General features: G+C 39.0%; 1 protein-coding gene across 3 annotated transcripts in view; it reads right to left on the reverse strand.

The window, feature by feature from the left end:
- FGF12 (fibroblast growth factor 12) overlaps positions 1–15,643 on the reverse strand; it is a 565,776-nt gene that overhangs the window by 217,785 nt on the left and 332,348 nt on the right. For all 3 annotated transcript variants that reach the window (XM_027587166.2, XM_027587165.2, XM_027587164.2), the window contains one exon: positions 2,905–3,015. In XM_027587166.2, coding sequence (XP_027442967.1) covers positions 2,905–3,015 — 111 coding nt within the window. The remainder of the gene's footprint in view (positions 1–2,904; positions 3,016–15,643) is intronic.

Here is a 15,643-nt window from a genome sequence, read left to right on the forward strand (position 1 = left end):
GTCTAAAATTATTTCAAAAGAAAAAGTTAAAATAATATTTGGGTGGGTGGAGTATTTAGCCAATGACTCAGAAACTTTTGTATATATACACAAGGGGACATTCATTCATTCATTCATTCCATTTTTGTTGAGCACTTACAATGTATTAGAGATCATTCTAAAGATACATCAAAGAGCAAAACAAAATCTCTTCCCTCATGGAACTTACATTCTCCTGGGAGAAAAAGGAAGATAAAAAATAAACAAACAGCAACTGTGCGCGCGCGCGTGTGTGTGTGTGTGTGTATATGGTGGTTATAAGAGCTATGAATACAAAAAAGGGGGGATATCAAAATAAAGAGGGCCAAGGTAAGGTGTGTCATTTTATAAGGGATGGTTAGGGAAGGTCTTTTCAACATCTATAAGAAATATAGTTGTGCTGCCTTAAAATAGAAATGACAATTATCCACCAAAAAGAGAATGGATAAATATATTTAGGTATATTCATGCAAAGAGATACTTTACAAAAATGAAAATGAACAATAGAAAGCAAATATATCACCATATATGCAGCTCACAACCATAATATTAGGGAGGAAAAGTACACAGAAGTTATGAACAGTATATGTTCTCACTTATTAGAAGTTTAAAAACATGCAAAACAGTATTACAAATGGTTTAAGTTTACATATATGAAAAAATATATTTTTAAAACTGCATGGAAATAAACAACGCTAAATTCAGGTTTGTTGTACTAGTACTGAAGGGAAGCAGGTCTCCACCAGGGAAAGCACACAGTGGGTTCAAGTGTATTGATATTTTTTAACTAAATTTTATGCCAGGGACTGGGTATCCAGATAGATTTATTCTAGTCTTATTATTTTGTATATCTAAACTATTTTTAAAACCAATATATCAAAAGGTATGTGCAGTTGCTTATCTTATTTTTAAATGTATGAATTCAGTTTCTAAAAGTATTTGACAAAATGTGTCACCCTCAATATGTGTGTTATGCCTAATGGCATTATGCATACATATATAGGCATATAGATTTGTACATACACATGTGCATAAATGTATGTGTGTGTGTGGCTTTACATCAGACATTGACCCAGCATCCGCAGAGAGAGCAATTTTCAATTATTTTTCTATGAAATGGTGAAGGAAGGATTTTTGTCATTTGAACCCACACTTTTGCCCCTGCCCTTCCACCACAAACCCATGATAAATGTCATACATCTGCAGGATAGCTGTCCAGGTTATGGCAGCATAGTGTGGAGCCATGCATAGTTATTCAACTTACTTGGGGACTGAATCTATCCTCCTCAATTGATAATTTTTCAATTTTTTAAAAAGTTGGATGGATGGTGCTGACAGGAGACAGTCATATTATTGTCTCCAGTCACCTCATTTTATAGAAAAAGAAACAGATCAAGGGAGAACTCCAGACAGCATAGGTGACACAACTAAGCAATCTCTCTGATTCTTTCCATCAATACCTGTAGCATCATTAAATCTCCATGCAAGTACAGATGCAACAGATGAAAATCTTACATGGAGAGAAAGGCATGCTCAGTCTTCTGTACCCAGATGAAAACATGAATCATTTAAAGAATGCATTCCAATAAATAAATCAATAAATCAATAACATAAAGAATGCATTCCTACAAACAAGCACAAACCAACAATGCAAACCACAATAGGCTAATCAACTCTGCAGGAAACTGGGGTGCAATTTTTTATAATAAGATATTTTCTGTATTGTAATTCATATTTTATAATGTATAATATTAAGTGAACAAAGAATGATTTAGAAGGGGTGGACAAGAACATTTTCACACTTTTGGAATTGCAGATCTTCCCTCAAATCTTTAACTTTAATTTAAAAGCTATTTCACCATAAATATAAGGCTCCTTGGACTATCTTATGCAGTTTGGTAGACTGTCACACTGACCACAAAATCACATCCATCAGAAGACAACTCAATGGGACATATACTTGATGAGTATTTACTATGTGCTCAACACTAACGATCTAGCAGTGAATACAGACAAACTTTAGGAAACAATATGGCACCCTGCATAATTTTAAGATAACGTGAATTTCCCCCTGAGTATCTGTATATGATTGTGCAGGAACGAAAAGATATGATGTGAGTGATTGATCACTCTTGGCTCTGAGGCTTGTATTCAAAATTCTTCTGAAATGCAAATATACTTTGTCATACCTTGATGATTTTGCTTAGTTATTAAACATGTCAACTCTATACTTAAGTTAGTTAAAAACTAATTCCAGGGATATTATTAACAAACTTTGAATATCTGGCATTTTATTTAAAAAACTTACAAGCAAAATTTCAGGTCTACTGGTTTTTATTATCCTGTTATTACCAAAACATCATCACACTATTTTTCTTTTTAAATCAATATAAAAGAAAAAATATATTTTCCTTTTAAAATCAATAATTTTGTCCTCAATCAAAATGAAATCATATGTAATAGACATATGTATGTATTCAATGTTTACCTTAAGAAGTAATTTTGGTCTGCCAGAAATGATGTTCCAAGAATTATTATAACATGTTTACTATTTGGTTCTAGGATTAAAACACCATCTTGTGCTGGAAGGTCTGCCTTGTTCCTACAAATACTTATCACCATACTGACTACAAACCCTGGAGTGGGAGGATATTCTTATCCATTGACTATTTGGAACTCCTTCAAGCCTCCTACCTTCTCATTTAGTATGTAACCTCCCAACTCTCTCTTTACTAGGGGGAATCACAGCAAAAAGGATAAAAGATAAGACACCAGCTTATTAGCAGTTAAACAGTTCAAAAGGCAGCCTGGCCACACCTTAAGTCTAAGGCACATTGGGCCATACATTTGATCATAATGGGATTGCAAGAAGCTAATGATCCTTACTGTAGTCACTATTTTCGTCCTTGGTCCCATCAATGGTACCATCTGGGTGCATCTGCAGGAAATATCCCTGCTGGCTGAATAACCTTGTCACAATTCCTTTCAGCTGGGGTTCTGCAAAACAAAATGAAATGATTATTCAAATTCTTATTTTGTTTATAAAAATACACACTTGCAAATTGTCCAAAAATTCTCTAAGTAAACTCACAAATGCCAAAGTCTTAAATATTGAAATAAACATTTGGAAAGGGCGCATTTCAGTAATATATCTTTACTCTTCTTTTTCCTTCTAGAGGCAGAGCCATAATACTATACAGCAGTAAACCAAAATACTAAAAACGTGAATTATTTATCTCCCTCATGCATCTAGTGTCTGACTGCAAGATGCCACCAAGCTTATGGTCCCATTCCAGAATCACTATTTAGACCAAACTGCCACTATAATTCCTAAGCTTCCAACAGTCAAAATTAGGCCCTGGAAGACTTCTATTTGGGCTCAATGTCAACTATCCCTAAGAAACTTCTGGATTTTGAAATGCTGGTCAAGTTCAGCCAGAAAGAAAGAATGGCTTGTATGAGAACCACAGGAAAAAGCAAAACCCCCATGGTCATGAAATGTATGTGAAAACAGATTTCACCTTCAATAAATACCTCACCAAAGAGGAGACCCAGCACTTCAAAAGTCATTTTTCCAGTACAAAATAAACAAACAAACAAACAAATAAATAAATTCATACATATTTCTCTAAGTATTTCAAACTAGGAGTGGTCCTCAGCTTTTGAAAACTCCCTACACATTAATAGCATCAAGCTGAACTTTGTATACCACATTTGGATTTTTATGTATCAGCTAACATAAATATTTAAAGCTTTCTCGTTGTGGTGCTGGCTGCCAACAATTCATTTTCTACAACATCATCACCATCTCTGTCTCTACTTCAGTATTGGGCAAAAATTAGAGTAGTCTAATGCATCCCTGAGGTAACAACATACTATCCTCAAAAGGACAATCACCAAATTTCAACTGATAGTCAATTTCATTCCTTCCCCCATTTATTCAACCAATATTTACTCCGAATCTCTTTTTTGTCAAGCAATATGCTAGGTATAGTGTGTTAAACAAAACACATTTATTGATGTTTAATTCCAAATAAGAATTCTAGTTAAGGATTCAGTGCACTTAACTCTCTGGGAAAGGGACCTGCTCTCTACAGCATATGTCTGTGGTTAAACTTTTTCACATACGGCTTGATCACATATATTCAAGAATATGAGTCAATGCCTATATAAACATGTCTTCTTCAAAGCAAGCCTAAGAAGCAGAAAAGATGCCAAAAAAACTGGGAATAAGGAAGCAGGGTTATGAAAAAAAAAGAACTGAACTGGAAATTAGGCATTCTGATTGATAACTGTATGTTATATATGTGTGTTAAATAAATTCAATTTATTTACTTTGTGGGTCCTAATTTCCAATTATCAACACCATCTGAAGTTAAAATGAAATATCTTTAGATCCCTTCTATAAGTACCTATTGACCTGGAGTACCTTAGAATCCTCTGCCCTGGGTGGTGGCAGAAATCAAGGAATGGCTTCATGTTCAGTGTGTTGCCTCCATGGGCTCACCCAGTCTGACATACTAGGGACAAGTTGGAGGAACACATAGCTAGCTAAGATCACTGTAAAATAATATCCTGGACTGCTATTACCACTATCAAACCCTACCTACCAACTTTTCTAGGCTCAACTCAAGATCACCTCCTCTAAGAAAGCTTAGCTATCATAATTGCAGATCATTTTTATAATCAAGGGAAATAAAAAGAACATGTGAGCCTCTGCCATGAGGCTGATTGACAGACAGGTGCTAATATGCACACTTAATTCTATGTATGCAGCCAGAAGACCCAGCTTTGAACCACAATTGCCATGTGGTCCTGAGGAAGTCATTTTACATTTAAGGCTCAGTTGTCATACCTATATAAAGGGAAAAATAATTCCTATGCTAACTATAACCATTGAGAATTTCCATGAATAAATATAGGTGATAATATGATTTGAAATCCATAAGAATATAAATCCTCATAAAGGTCTGTTTTTTAATGATGAAAATCAAACGTCTTCTGATTTCCGTTTCAGTGAAATGTTAATTAAGCTTGTAAGTCATTAAAGTAAACAGTGGGCTAAGAGTAGAGGATAGAAAAAGATAGAAGAAAGGGACAACTGTCTTATATTTGGTATTTTATTTCTAATAAGCTTGATAAGGTCACTTAAAGAAGTCATGTTTTGGTTGGTAATGAGATGCATGGCAGCTGAGTCACTAATGCCAGCAAAAGTTTGTTTGTTTTTTTCATGCTCCTCTTTCTGTAGCTGTAATTAAACACTTCTTTTGCTATGGTGAAGCTATCCCCCTCTTGGTGCCCTGGGAATTCAGGTTGGTAAATCCTATTCAAGATAATGAGCATCAGGCTTTTATACCATCCCTGACTGCCCAAAAGCAGTGCCAGAACAAGCCTGGAGTCTGAGTTTTAATTATGTGATGATCTATGAAAGCAAATGCCTTGTACTCTAGCTGTTTCAAAGGAGACACGACCATCTATTGAACAAATGCCCTGAACCTAGGATGTGTCATAGAAAGCCAGGCCTGCCTATACCCTGATTACCATCTATCAAACCCTACCAACCTTTCTGGGCTCAGCTCAAGACCAACTCCTCCATGAAGGCTTGGCTATCATAAGTGTGGATCATTTTTATAATGGGGTGTGGAGAGGACATGTTTTGTTGTATTTTAAAGAAAGAGGTTAAAAAAATGAGACCACTTTTTGGTACATCTAAAATCCTCAGGCACTCAACAAATTTGCTTTTTATTTGTCAGACAATACTTGGGGATCTAAGAGATGAATAATTCCTGTGCTGTCCTCATGGAGCACCCAGTCTAATTTGTGAAACGTATTTATGTATAATACCGGTGTGGGGTAGGTGTTAAATAAGGGATAGAAGCAGAGTGGCATGATGGCACCAAGGAGTAAGGGACTAATTCTGTCTCAAGGTTGGGTGAAGGCACCTCATCCATCACTTGGAAGAGTAAGTGGCATTTTAATAGGCAAAAACAAACAAAACAAAACAAAGCCAAAAACAAAAACAAAGAAAGGGCATTCGAGACAGATAAATAATAGATATTTTTGAATTTATATGATTCTACTTGATTCTAAGATAATGTTCTATTATTATTATTTTTTTAATGAAATGATGGCTATATTATTAGATGGTGAGGTGGCAGGGGTTTGGTTAGTTATCTTTGTACTCTAAAATGGTGTGGCAAATGCTGCTAGCTTTTCTCCCAAATCCATTTCCTCTTTTTCCTGGGCACCCAGCTAGACCATATGTCCTAGCCTCCCTTGCAGTTAGGTTTGGCAGATGAATGAGTGTCATATGGAATGTAAGTGGAAGTGATGTGTGCCATTTTCAGGCCGAGGCTTTTAAAAGCAAACATTCTCTTAATGCTGGCTGGATTTAGATGACAAAGCCCTAGGGATGTCAACAAAATAGAAGAATGCTGGACCTCTGAATAACTGATAGAAAAAAGACAACAGCCATCAGAAATACCCATTTTGGACAGGTGAACAGGAAATAAACTTCCATTGGTCCTGCATAGTGACATCCTTCCAAAAAGTACAATAGGAAAAGGGGGAGGGGATGGAGTAATTTTACAGCAGAGAAACCTGACAAAAAAAACACTACCTCAGCAAGGTGATCAAGGTTACTGTCAACAGTCATAAATCATGCTGATAATATGTACCCTTGATATGATGTGATGAGATTGGCACTTTACCTCCGTGATCATCTCCAAAACTCATAACCCCAGTCTGATCATGAGAAAAACACTAGACAAACACCAACTAAAGGACATTCTACAAAATAGCTGACTAGGAACACTTAAATTGTCAAGGTCATCAAAAACAAAAAAAGTCTAAGAAAATGTAACAGCCAAGAGGAGTCTAAGGAGACATGACAACTAAATGAAAGGCGATATTCTAAATGGGATCCTGGGACCAAAAATGAATAGTAGGTTAAAACTAAGGAAATCTGAATATATTATAGACTTTAGTTAATCATGATGTATCAATACAGATTTGTTAATTTTCATAAATATACCAAACCAATGTAAGATGTTAATATGGAAATCTGGGTGTAGTTTATATGGGAACTCTTTGTACAGGCTTCACTTTTCTGTAAATTTCAAACCATTCTAAAATAAGAAGTTTAGTGATAATTACAGCCACAAAGCAAGTTAGGAATTTAATTCTCAAAGAGGCTGGGTGAGAAAGTAGGTAAAGGATAGGAACTCAGGCTCAACACTGCTTCCCTTCAGGATGACATGGCGATTTCCACAGCGGTTTGAATTCAAGACCCCTCAGGAGAGCTGGGATCTGGAAGAGCTCTCTAGACACTCCTGCTGGTTTAACATGTAGTGCAGGGGAACAGTTACCTAGGTATGTACTGGAAACCCAGAGCAGGCTGGAATGATGGGGGCCTGATCATACATCTCAGGATGACCATGGGATGGCAGAAAATAAAATACCTTCCTTCATCAATGTCAAAGATTAAAAAAAAAAAAAAAGCTGAGGCTCAGAGGGAAAGTGTCTTGTCTAAGGTCATCCAGCTAATACATAGTTGATTTAGGACGAGAACGCCTCTCCTATACACTGGATGAACATCATCCTTTCCTTTCAAAGAGCAGCTAAGACATAATCTATATCTTGTGCAATCTAGGGGCTTGGGGAACAAGAAGGTAGAGAAGCGAAGAGGGAGAGCACTGAGTTGTGTTATCATTTATTAGAGTATGGGGACGATAAAGAAAAGAGGTTTTAGGAAACTGTGCAAGAAGTACATATATACACAATAAATATCTTTGATACTACAATTAGATTGTATTTATCTAGGGCCCACCTATTCAACATTTGCACTCAAAGTTACAGATAAACTGCCTCATGTAAACACTGAACTAAAATGAAAAATACTAATTAATTCATGAATTAAAATGAAAAACATAACCGTGATCCAAACTTTGATATGGAAGCCATATCCAGAGAATTAATAGTACTTATTACAATGATGACGGCTGTATTTTGAACACATCTACTTTGTACTAGGCACTCCCCTGATGATTTTACTGTAGTTTTATTTAATATTCACAATAACTGAGTGTATAAGGTACTTTTTTCTCATTTTCCAGATGGGATTATGGAGATCCAGTGAAGCTACCTCACTTACACAAAGTTACAGAACTAGTAAATGAAGAGGCAGATTTAACTTAAGAGTCTGTGGTCCTAGTTACTCTCCACACTGTTCACTCACTTTCAGAAAGACACTGGCAAAACTCGCACAGGCCCGGAAGGAAAGGAGCCAAATCAGGAGGGCGCAGAGGACTGCCATGTGAAGAATGGCTGAATGAACAGTCAATATGCAGCCTGGAGAAGCGAGGACTCCGGGGACGTGAGAGCTGCCCTCACTTTCTTAACAGCAGACAGAAGTAAGAAGTCAATTTGTTCTGAGTGGCTCCACAGGGCTAGAACTAGGGCCAATGGGTGAAAGTTACAGGGAGACAGGTGAAAAAGAATTTTCTATGAACTGGATTCAAAGAGAGAACAGGCTGCCTAAAGAAAGAGTGAGTTTTCTATCATGGACAGAAGCAAACAGGGAGAAGCAGGAAAAACTCCACATCAGAGCAGCTGTGAAGGACAGGGAGGTCTGCAAAAGCTAAGGCAGTCTGCAGGACAATGCAAGGTCCTCCCCAGCCTTGATGCCCTGGAAAGCTTTGGGATCAGCCAGATGGTCCTCTAAATACAAGTTTGTTCCTCTGTATCTTCGTGTGTGCTTAGGACAGGGAATTAAAAAGACGGTTTACCAGTCATCGTGAAAATGCAGCTCTTTGTAAATGTTCAACATGGACTGTGGGAGTAATTTGACAGGGTTTTCTAATCAGTCTCTGTGGGTTTAGAAAGGAAGCCTCAGTATTAAGGTTTAATGTTGCCACTTAAAGGAACGAAGATTGAAGCGGCTGTTAAATGTGATTCTTGTCAAGTGCTTCTGGAGCCTCACATGGCTGCAGATTTCAAAATTCGACTGTTAGGGTTGGAGAGTGTTCATAAACAGATACATTTCTGACCAAATCACAGCTAAAGGGTACAGACGAGGGCATGTGTATATACCATAAATCAAAGCCCCAGACAAATCAGAAATGGGGTACAATAAGACATCTGAAAGAGAACAGAACTTATCCAGGCTTTGGAACACACTGCAGAAATTACAAGCACACTGAGTGAGAGGAATTCATTAAAAATACATATTGTTTAGTAAAAATGATGCAGGACAGAGGCCCCGCCTTCACTCAGCAGACTGCAGTGGACACAGGAAAAAGAGCACCTTGCAGAACTGAGCGCAGAAGACTGGAGATGTGTCATCATGGCCACCAAAATCTGCCCTGAGGGGTAAAGGGAGCGACGTCCTGACCCAAGTCCTCAGTCTCCTCATGGGTCACACACAGGTGACAGACATACCATGAGCAGTTATCTACCTGACAGCAATGAACTCCCTGTGTAGCAATAATAATTGCAAAGGACTCTGTATCTGTAAATGCGTATCTATTTTCTCAGTCAACAGATACTAATAGCACATTTCATTCAAAAAACAAGTATTCATTGACCACTGGGCTTTGTGGAGGTTATTATTCTAGGCACAGGGGATAACTAGTGATTTGCTAACAAACTGGCTTGTGAAAAAAAAAACAAAATAAAAACAAAAATTACCCCAAACCTGATTCCCATGGGGCTGATTTCCACTGTGTAAATATTCCCACCACGGCTGATTTGACACTACCATGTAACATCACTGAAGGCAGAGCTAGAGCTGGGAGAAGATGAGCAAAAAGGGCTCCAGCACACCACTATTTTTAACAGAGAATAAGACACAAAGCTTACATTCCAATAGGAAAATAGAAAAACAATCAATATAAAGTAGAGTTTTAGCATAGGTGCTGCACTGAAAATGAAAGCAATGAAAAGTGATGGAGTGTACAGGAGGTGTGTGTGCTATTGTGGACACAGTAGTTAAAGGAGGGTGACCCAGAGACCGGAATGAATAGAAACAGCAAGCCATCGGGGATATTTAGAAAAGCTCTAAGAGGAGCCTTCTAGGCATCGGAGAGAGCAAGTGCCAAGTAATCCTAATTCTTGAAAAGATTAGGAACCATCAGATTAAAGGTTCTCTAAAGATCCTTTCTCTAGACCAGGAGCTGGCAAACTACAGCCCCGTCACTGCCAATTTTGTAAATAAAGTTTTATTGGAAAAGAGCCATGCCCATTCATTCACATATTTGTCTATGGCTACTTTCCTGCTACAACGACAGAGATAAGTGGTTGAAACTAAGACTCTACAGCCTGCAAATCCTAAACTATTTACTAACAGGCCCCTTACAGAGAAAGTTCACCAACCCTTGATCTAGACCCTTGCGTTGCTTCAGTTCCCTCTGCTTGAAATGCACAACCCCTACCTTCCTCCTCTGCCCAGAACTCCTCCTGACTTCTCTGGGCTCAGCCTTCTTCTGAGGGCCTTCCCTGACGCCCTGAAGCAAAATTAATCACTCCTTCTGCAGAGCCACCTTGTGCACAGGTTAGGAGAGGACTCCCCACACTGTTTCAGCTGCTAGCTTACCCTGTCTTCTGTCTCTGCTGCTGAATGATGAGGTCCTCAAGGGCAGGGACCTTGAATTATTCATCACTCTGTCACAGCACCTAACACAGTGCCAGGCACAGAGTAGATGAGGAGTGTTCATATGTTGAAAGAAAGAAGGAGATAAATCATATCTGAGTTTTTTCATTGTCACCTATGACTTTCAGAGGAGCTCCAGATTTGTAAGGAAGCTGTTTACAGTCTTATCATATGACGCCTCCAGCCTTCAGTCTGTTTCTTCCCTTTCTCAGTCTCAGCCCCTGCACACTGAACACAGTCTGACAAGCACAGCGGTGTCCTCCATAAACTGCACAGTCTCCAAAGCCCTGAGATACCTTGCACTTCTACAGGAATCAAGTGACCTTGAGACGGGCAATCCTTAACCTTCATGCCACCTCAAAGCTAAATGGAAAGAAAGAGCACACTTGTCCAGAGTATGCTCTTCATTGAAGCAGTCCGAGCTAGGGAAGGCAGAAGAAGCAGGGCAGGGAAATTGAGCTAGGATTTAAATGCCAACAGGGATGGGAATTTGGTACAAAGCCAATTTTATTCCTCATACTATAAGCCCCCTCCCTCCCAGATTCTCCTCTATAAGATGCTCATGAAAATTTAAAATAACTCAAACACCATTTATTGACTTCTGACATGCACAAGGTGCTGGGTACAAAGATAAGTAAGGTGTACTTCCTGCCTTGAAGGCACACACAGCCTCCTCAAAGAGACACATACACAACTAAACATTATAGCAATGATCATGAAAAGTGCTGTCACAGAGGGACAAGCAAAATGCCATGGGATCACAGAGAGGGGATGCTAATTCTACCTGGGATGGTAGATTCTGGGACAAGAGGTACGTTAAGAAAGGCTTCTTCAAAAAGGAAGAAACATTTTAGATTTACACTTGAATAGGCAGGGGGACTTTGCTTTAAGCAGCATCAGCAGGAACAATGGTCCAGCTGAGCATGCTCAGGGATTCCAGGTAGCAGACAGGTACAGAGTACAGGGAAATAAAGAAGTGCACGCCATGGCTGGAGGTGACAGCAGAAGAAAAATGTGGGTCCAGGACACCTGCAGTTCCTTAAGCAAAGTTAGTAAGTTTCACTTTATCCTTCAAACCAATGACCTCCAAACTCTTTTTATTAGGCATCCTTATCTGTGAAAACGTTCAAATCTACAACCCGCCCATATATATAATTTACAAATTACATGCATGTTCTAGTCTGTAAATTATGTGTCTATCATAAATAAAAGTTGAAATGTTGAAAGAGACCAATACTAAACAGAAGCAGAAATTAAAACAGCTTCTTTCCACAGGCCAGAAGCTGGTCCTGCCCCATCCACTTCAGGCGGGAGAAGCATTAGGCAACAGTGTATTGAGCAATGGGAAAACACTGAAAGACTGTAAGTGTGGGGAAACATATGAGGGCCATTGGAAAGCCAAAGTGGGGAATGATAGAGAAGGATGGGTTGGAGTGGTGCACTGTGGTCACGGAAGCCACTCTGGGAGCCGTCACATAGAATAAGGGTGTCAGGCAGGCTGTGGCAGTAAGGGTAGAGAGAAGGTGTCAGCCTCAGGACTGATGACGCTTGATGGTGCTTGGTGGATGGCAGCATGTGTAGACTCCCTTAAGTTCTAGAAAAAAGCATGACCTCTCCATCCCCAAATCCAAGTCTATCATAGTCTTCTAGGAAAGCCCTGTTTGAGTATAGAATATCATGGAATGTGAGGGTGAAGAAAGCTTCCTGTGAACATTCCCATGAAGCCAACTTATTTATAGGCCATTCTAAGGACTTGTATTCATGAAAGGAAGTTTGATTCTGGTTAACCTCAGAGTCATAACTCTAAGGGTTTCTCCCTGATTATCACCCAGGAAAGAAGACCTGGAATGAACACTGCCTTCTAGGCAGCTCACCAATGAGCTCTGGAGGATGCAGACCACAAGATATTTCAAACGTGAAGGCTCTCCTACAATCTTAAGATTTTAGAACCAGAGTAGCCATTTGGGATGATTTACGTCAAGGTTCACTGGACAGATAAAGAAGCAGAACAACAGAAGAGGGGAAAACCTCGTGGCAACACATCTTCTAATCCCTGGAGTCCAGGCTCTTTAAAGTGCTATGATGATCTGTGCTGTGCCCCTTCAAATGAAAAACATTTTTCATACCTCCCAGAGGTATTCTGGCCTTGTCCCTCGCTAGTTGTATGGTATCTAGAAAGTGATTTAATTTCTTTGTGCATAGGCGTACTTTGCCTCTTTTGAAATTGTTTGAATGACTAGGAATTGCTTCTGAAGGTTGTTCTAAGGAATTAAGAATACACATTACAGTGTGCTATGTGACCAGGAAGTAGATGCCTGTATGGTAGGCTTAACCTGCAGACGGAATTAAAGTTGATAGGAAGACCCATGGTTAGGATAAGTAGCAGCAACGAGCAAATTCTCCTGAGTTTTATTCACAGATAACAGTTGCTGAACATTTACCACATACCAGGCACTTGGTGTGGATTATCTCTCTAAATTCTCATAGAAAAAACTTAAGGCAGGCATTATAATTGGGCATCTTTTTATAGATCAGGAAATGGAGACTTGCAGAGGTTAAGTCACTTGCTCTAAAACAAATAGGAATAAATGTGCTGAAGCCAGATCCCTGTCCTCGTTACATCTTACATTGCTAATCATCAGTTGTCTCTTCAAGAAGTCTAACATGCTGATACTTCTCTTTCCTTCCTTAACTGTAATTAGCCCATGAAAACAGTAGAAATCGATGGAGCAAAGGACCAGGAATAAACAAGACTCAACTGGAGCTGAACACAGGACTCTTGGCCTCTTGGTATAAAAAAGGGTGGGGGTGAGGGGAAGAGAGTGTAAACATTTCTATGCATACAGAAGTCTTGTGTAATGAAAGCATCCTCGCTTGGCATAGAAAAATATTCTCAGTTACAGTCTTAGAGCCTCTTTGTCACATGGACATCTTCTGGCACCAGAAATAACTGAACAGGACACATTATTTGGAATAGCACAGGCATGACAGTTTCCTGACATCAGAGATGCTGCACAAAGTCGGACCGGTCCTAAAACTGTCCTGTATCTCAAGGGAGATCTGTTCATCCAGGCTGGCATGCCTGGGGAATTCCCTCATACGCCACAAATCTAAATTACCTGCAGGTAAAATGCTATTGTTGTAAAACGTGATCTTTGTCTGCCATCTTTTTTACAACATCCACTAAGAAAAACTTGCAGAGTCAACCAGAGTGAGTTGAAGAGGTAATGATACCTTCTGCAGAAGAGCCGTTTAGCACTCCAAGAGCACATTAATCAGCTTCAACTCAGTGGCTAGTTCAGGCCTGGCAGGGTGGTGTAGTGGGAGCATGGGCCGGTGTGGCGGGCGGGGGGGTCCAGACAACAGGGGTCTGATCCCAACTGTTTGCTCCTCTCCATCCCCAAAGCCACCACCTCATCCAGGGCCTCAGCAGCTTCTGGCTAGATTCCTCACTAATACTCTTACCCATTTTCCCTTCCAAACCACACTACAGTGGAGGTTATATTTTACAATATAAATTGGAACTTGTCACTCTCCTACTTAAACCCTTTAATAGCTTCCCATTTCATTTACAATAAAACGCCAAACCCTCAGCATGGCCTGGAGAGCTGTGCACCATCTGGCTCCTGCCTACCATTCCATCATCATCTCAATTTACTCTCTTCCTGGCTCACTAAGCTCTAGGCACACACGCCTTCTTTTCTTCAGACCTAAGGATCTTTGCACATGCAATTCCCTCTGCCTGGATTGATTTCTTCAAGTCTCAGCTTTAGTAACACTTCGCAGAGGTCTTGACTAGGATCCCAATCTAAATCTAAATCATATTCATTTCCATATTCATATTCATATTCTTTGTCAGCACACACTGTTTTCCCCCTTCATAACACTTATCTCAATTTGTAATTAGAATATATTTTATTTGCTTAATATCTATTTCGCCCTCTGGAAAACTGCAGAAGACTATGGCATGACAGTGAGACCATGTGGGTTTTATCCATCACAATATACCTATTCATAACACAGTACCCACTAACACAGCATAGGAACAAAACACATATTTGTTCAATGAACTGGTTTCCTATCTCTGGATTTCAGGTTTTATCTCTAAAATGACAGTATCAGAAAGTTCAGTAGCTGCAAGTCTAGGATCCTGGACACCTAAGGGACTCATAAGTAGAAATAGATACTTACAAGCTATTTCCAATTAGTTCAGTTGAAAATGGGGAAAGTATTTTTTAATAGATTATACATATCACCACTGTATACTAATAAAGATTATTAAAATTCCATTGAAAAATATAATCTACACAAATTATAACGATGCAATTAACTTATTACCTGATATTATAATACACAAAAGAGAAGCAGAAATACTTATCAAATGCAGGGTACACTTGTGATGTAAATATGGATTGTATGCAATACCCCAAATTCACTTTGGGATGTTCTCAGTGAAAGCAACTGAAGCAGAAGTGCAAGGAACTTCCACTGTGAGAAATAATGGGAGACCATCATAGACACATAGATGAAAAATTCCATGGACAAATACATGAACCAGTGTTTTCAGCCGAGCTCAGATGATACTCTCAAGGGCGATCACTCTAATTCCAGACACCATGTACACACACACACACAAACACACACACACACACATACACACACAGCCTGCTTCTCTCACAGCCAATTCCAAGAAGCATATGTCCCAGGGTTCAATGCACAGGGATAGATCTAACCATAGTTAATGATTTTCCCAAACATTGCAGAAGAGGCCAGCTTGACTTTACCACCCATAACCTATTTAAAAAAAATCAACAGTTTGCCATTTATATCTGACACATCCTAGTAACAAAAGATATGATTTGTCAACAAGTGAAATTTTAAATCACCATATGTATGTTTGGGAAAACAACTACACATTAAAATATATATTACATTATATCTACATGTTACAGAACCAAAAATAGAAAAAAATCATTT

This window comes from Zalophus californianus, chromosome 1 (genome assembly GCF_009762305.2).
Source record: "Zalophus californianus isolate mZalCal1 chromosome 1, mZalCal1.pri.v2, whole genome shotgun sequence".
NCBI classification, from domain to species: Eukaryota; Metazoa; Chordata; class Mammalia; order Carnivora; family Otariidae; genus Zalophus; species Zalophus californianus.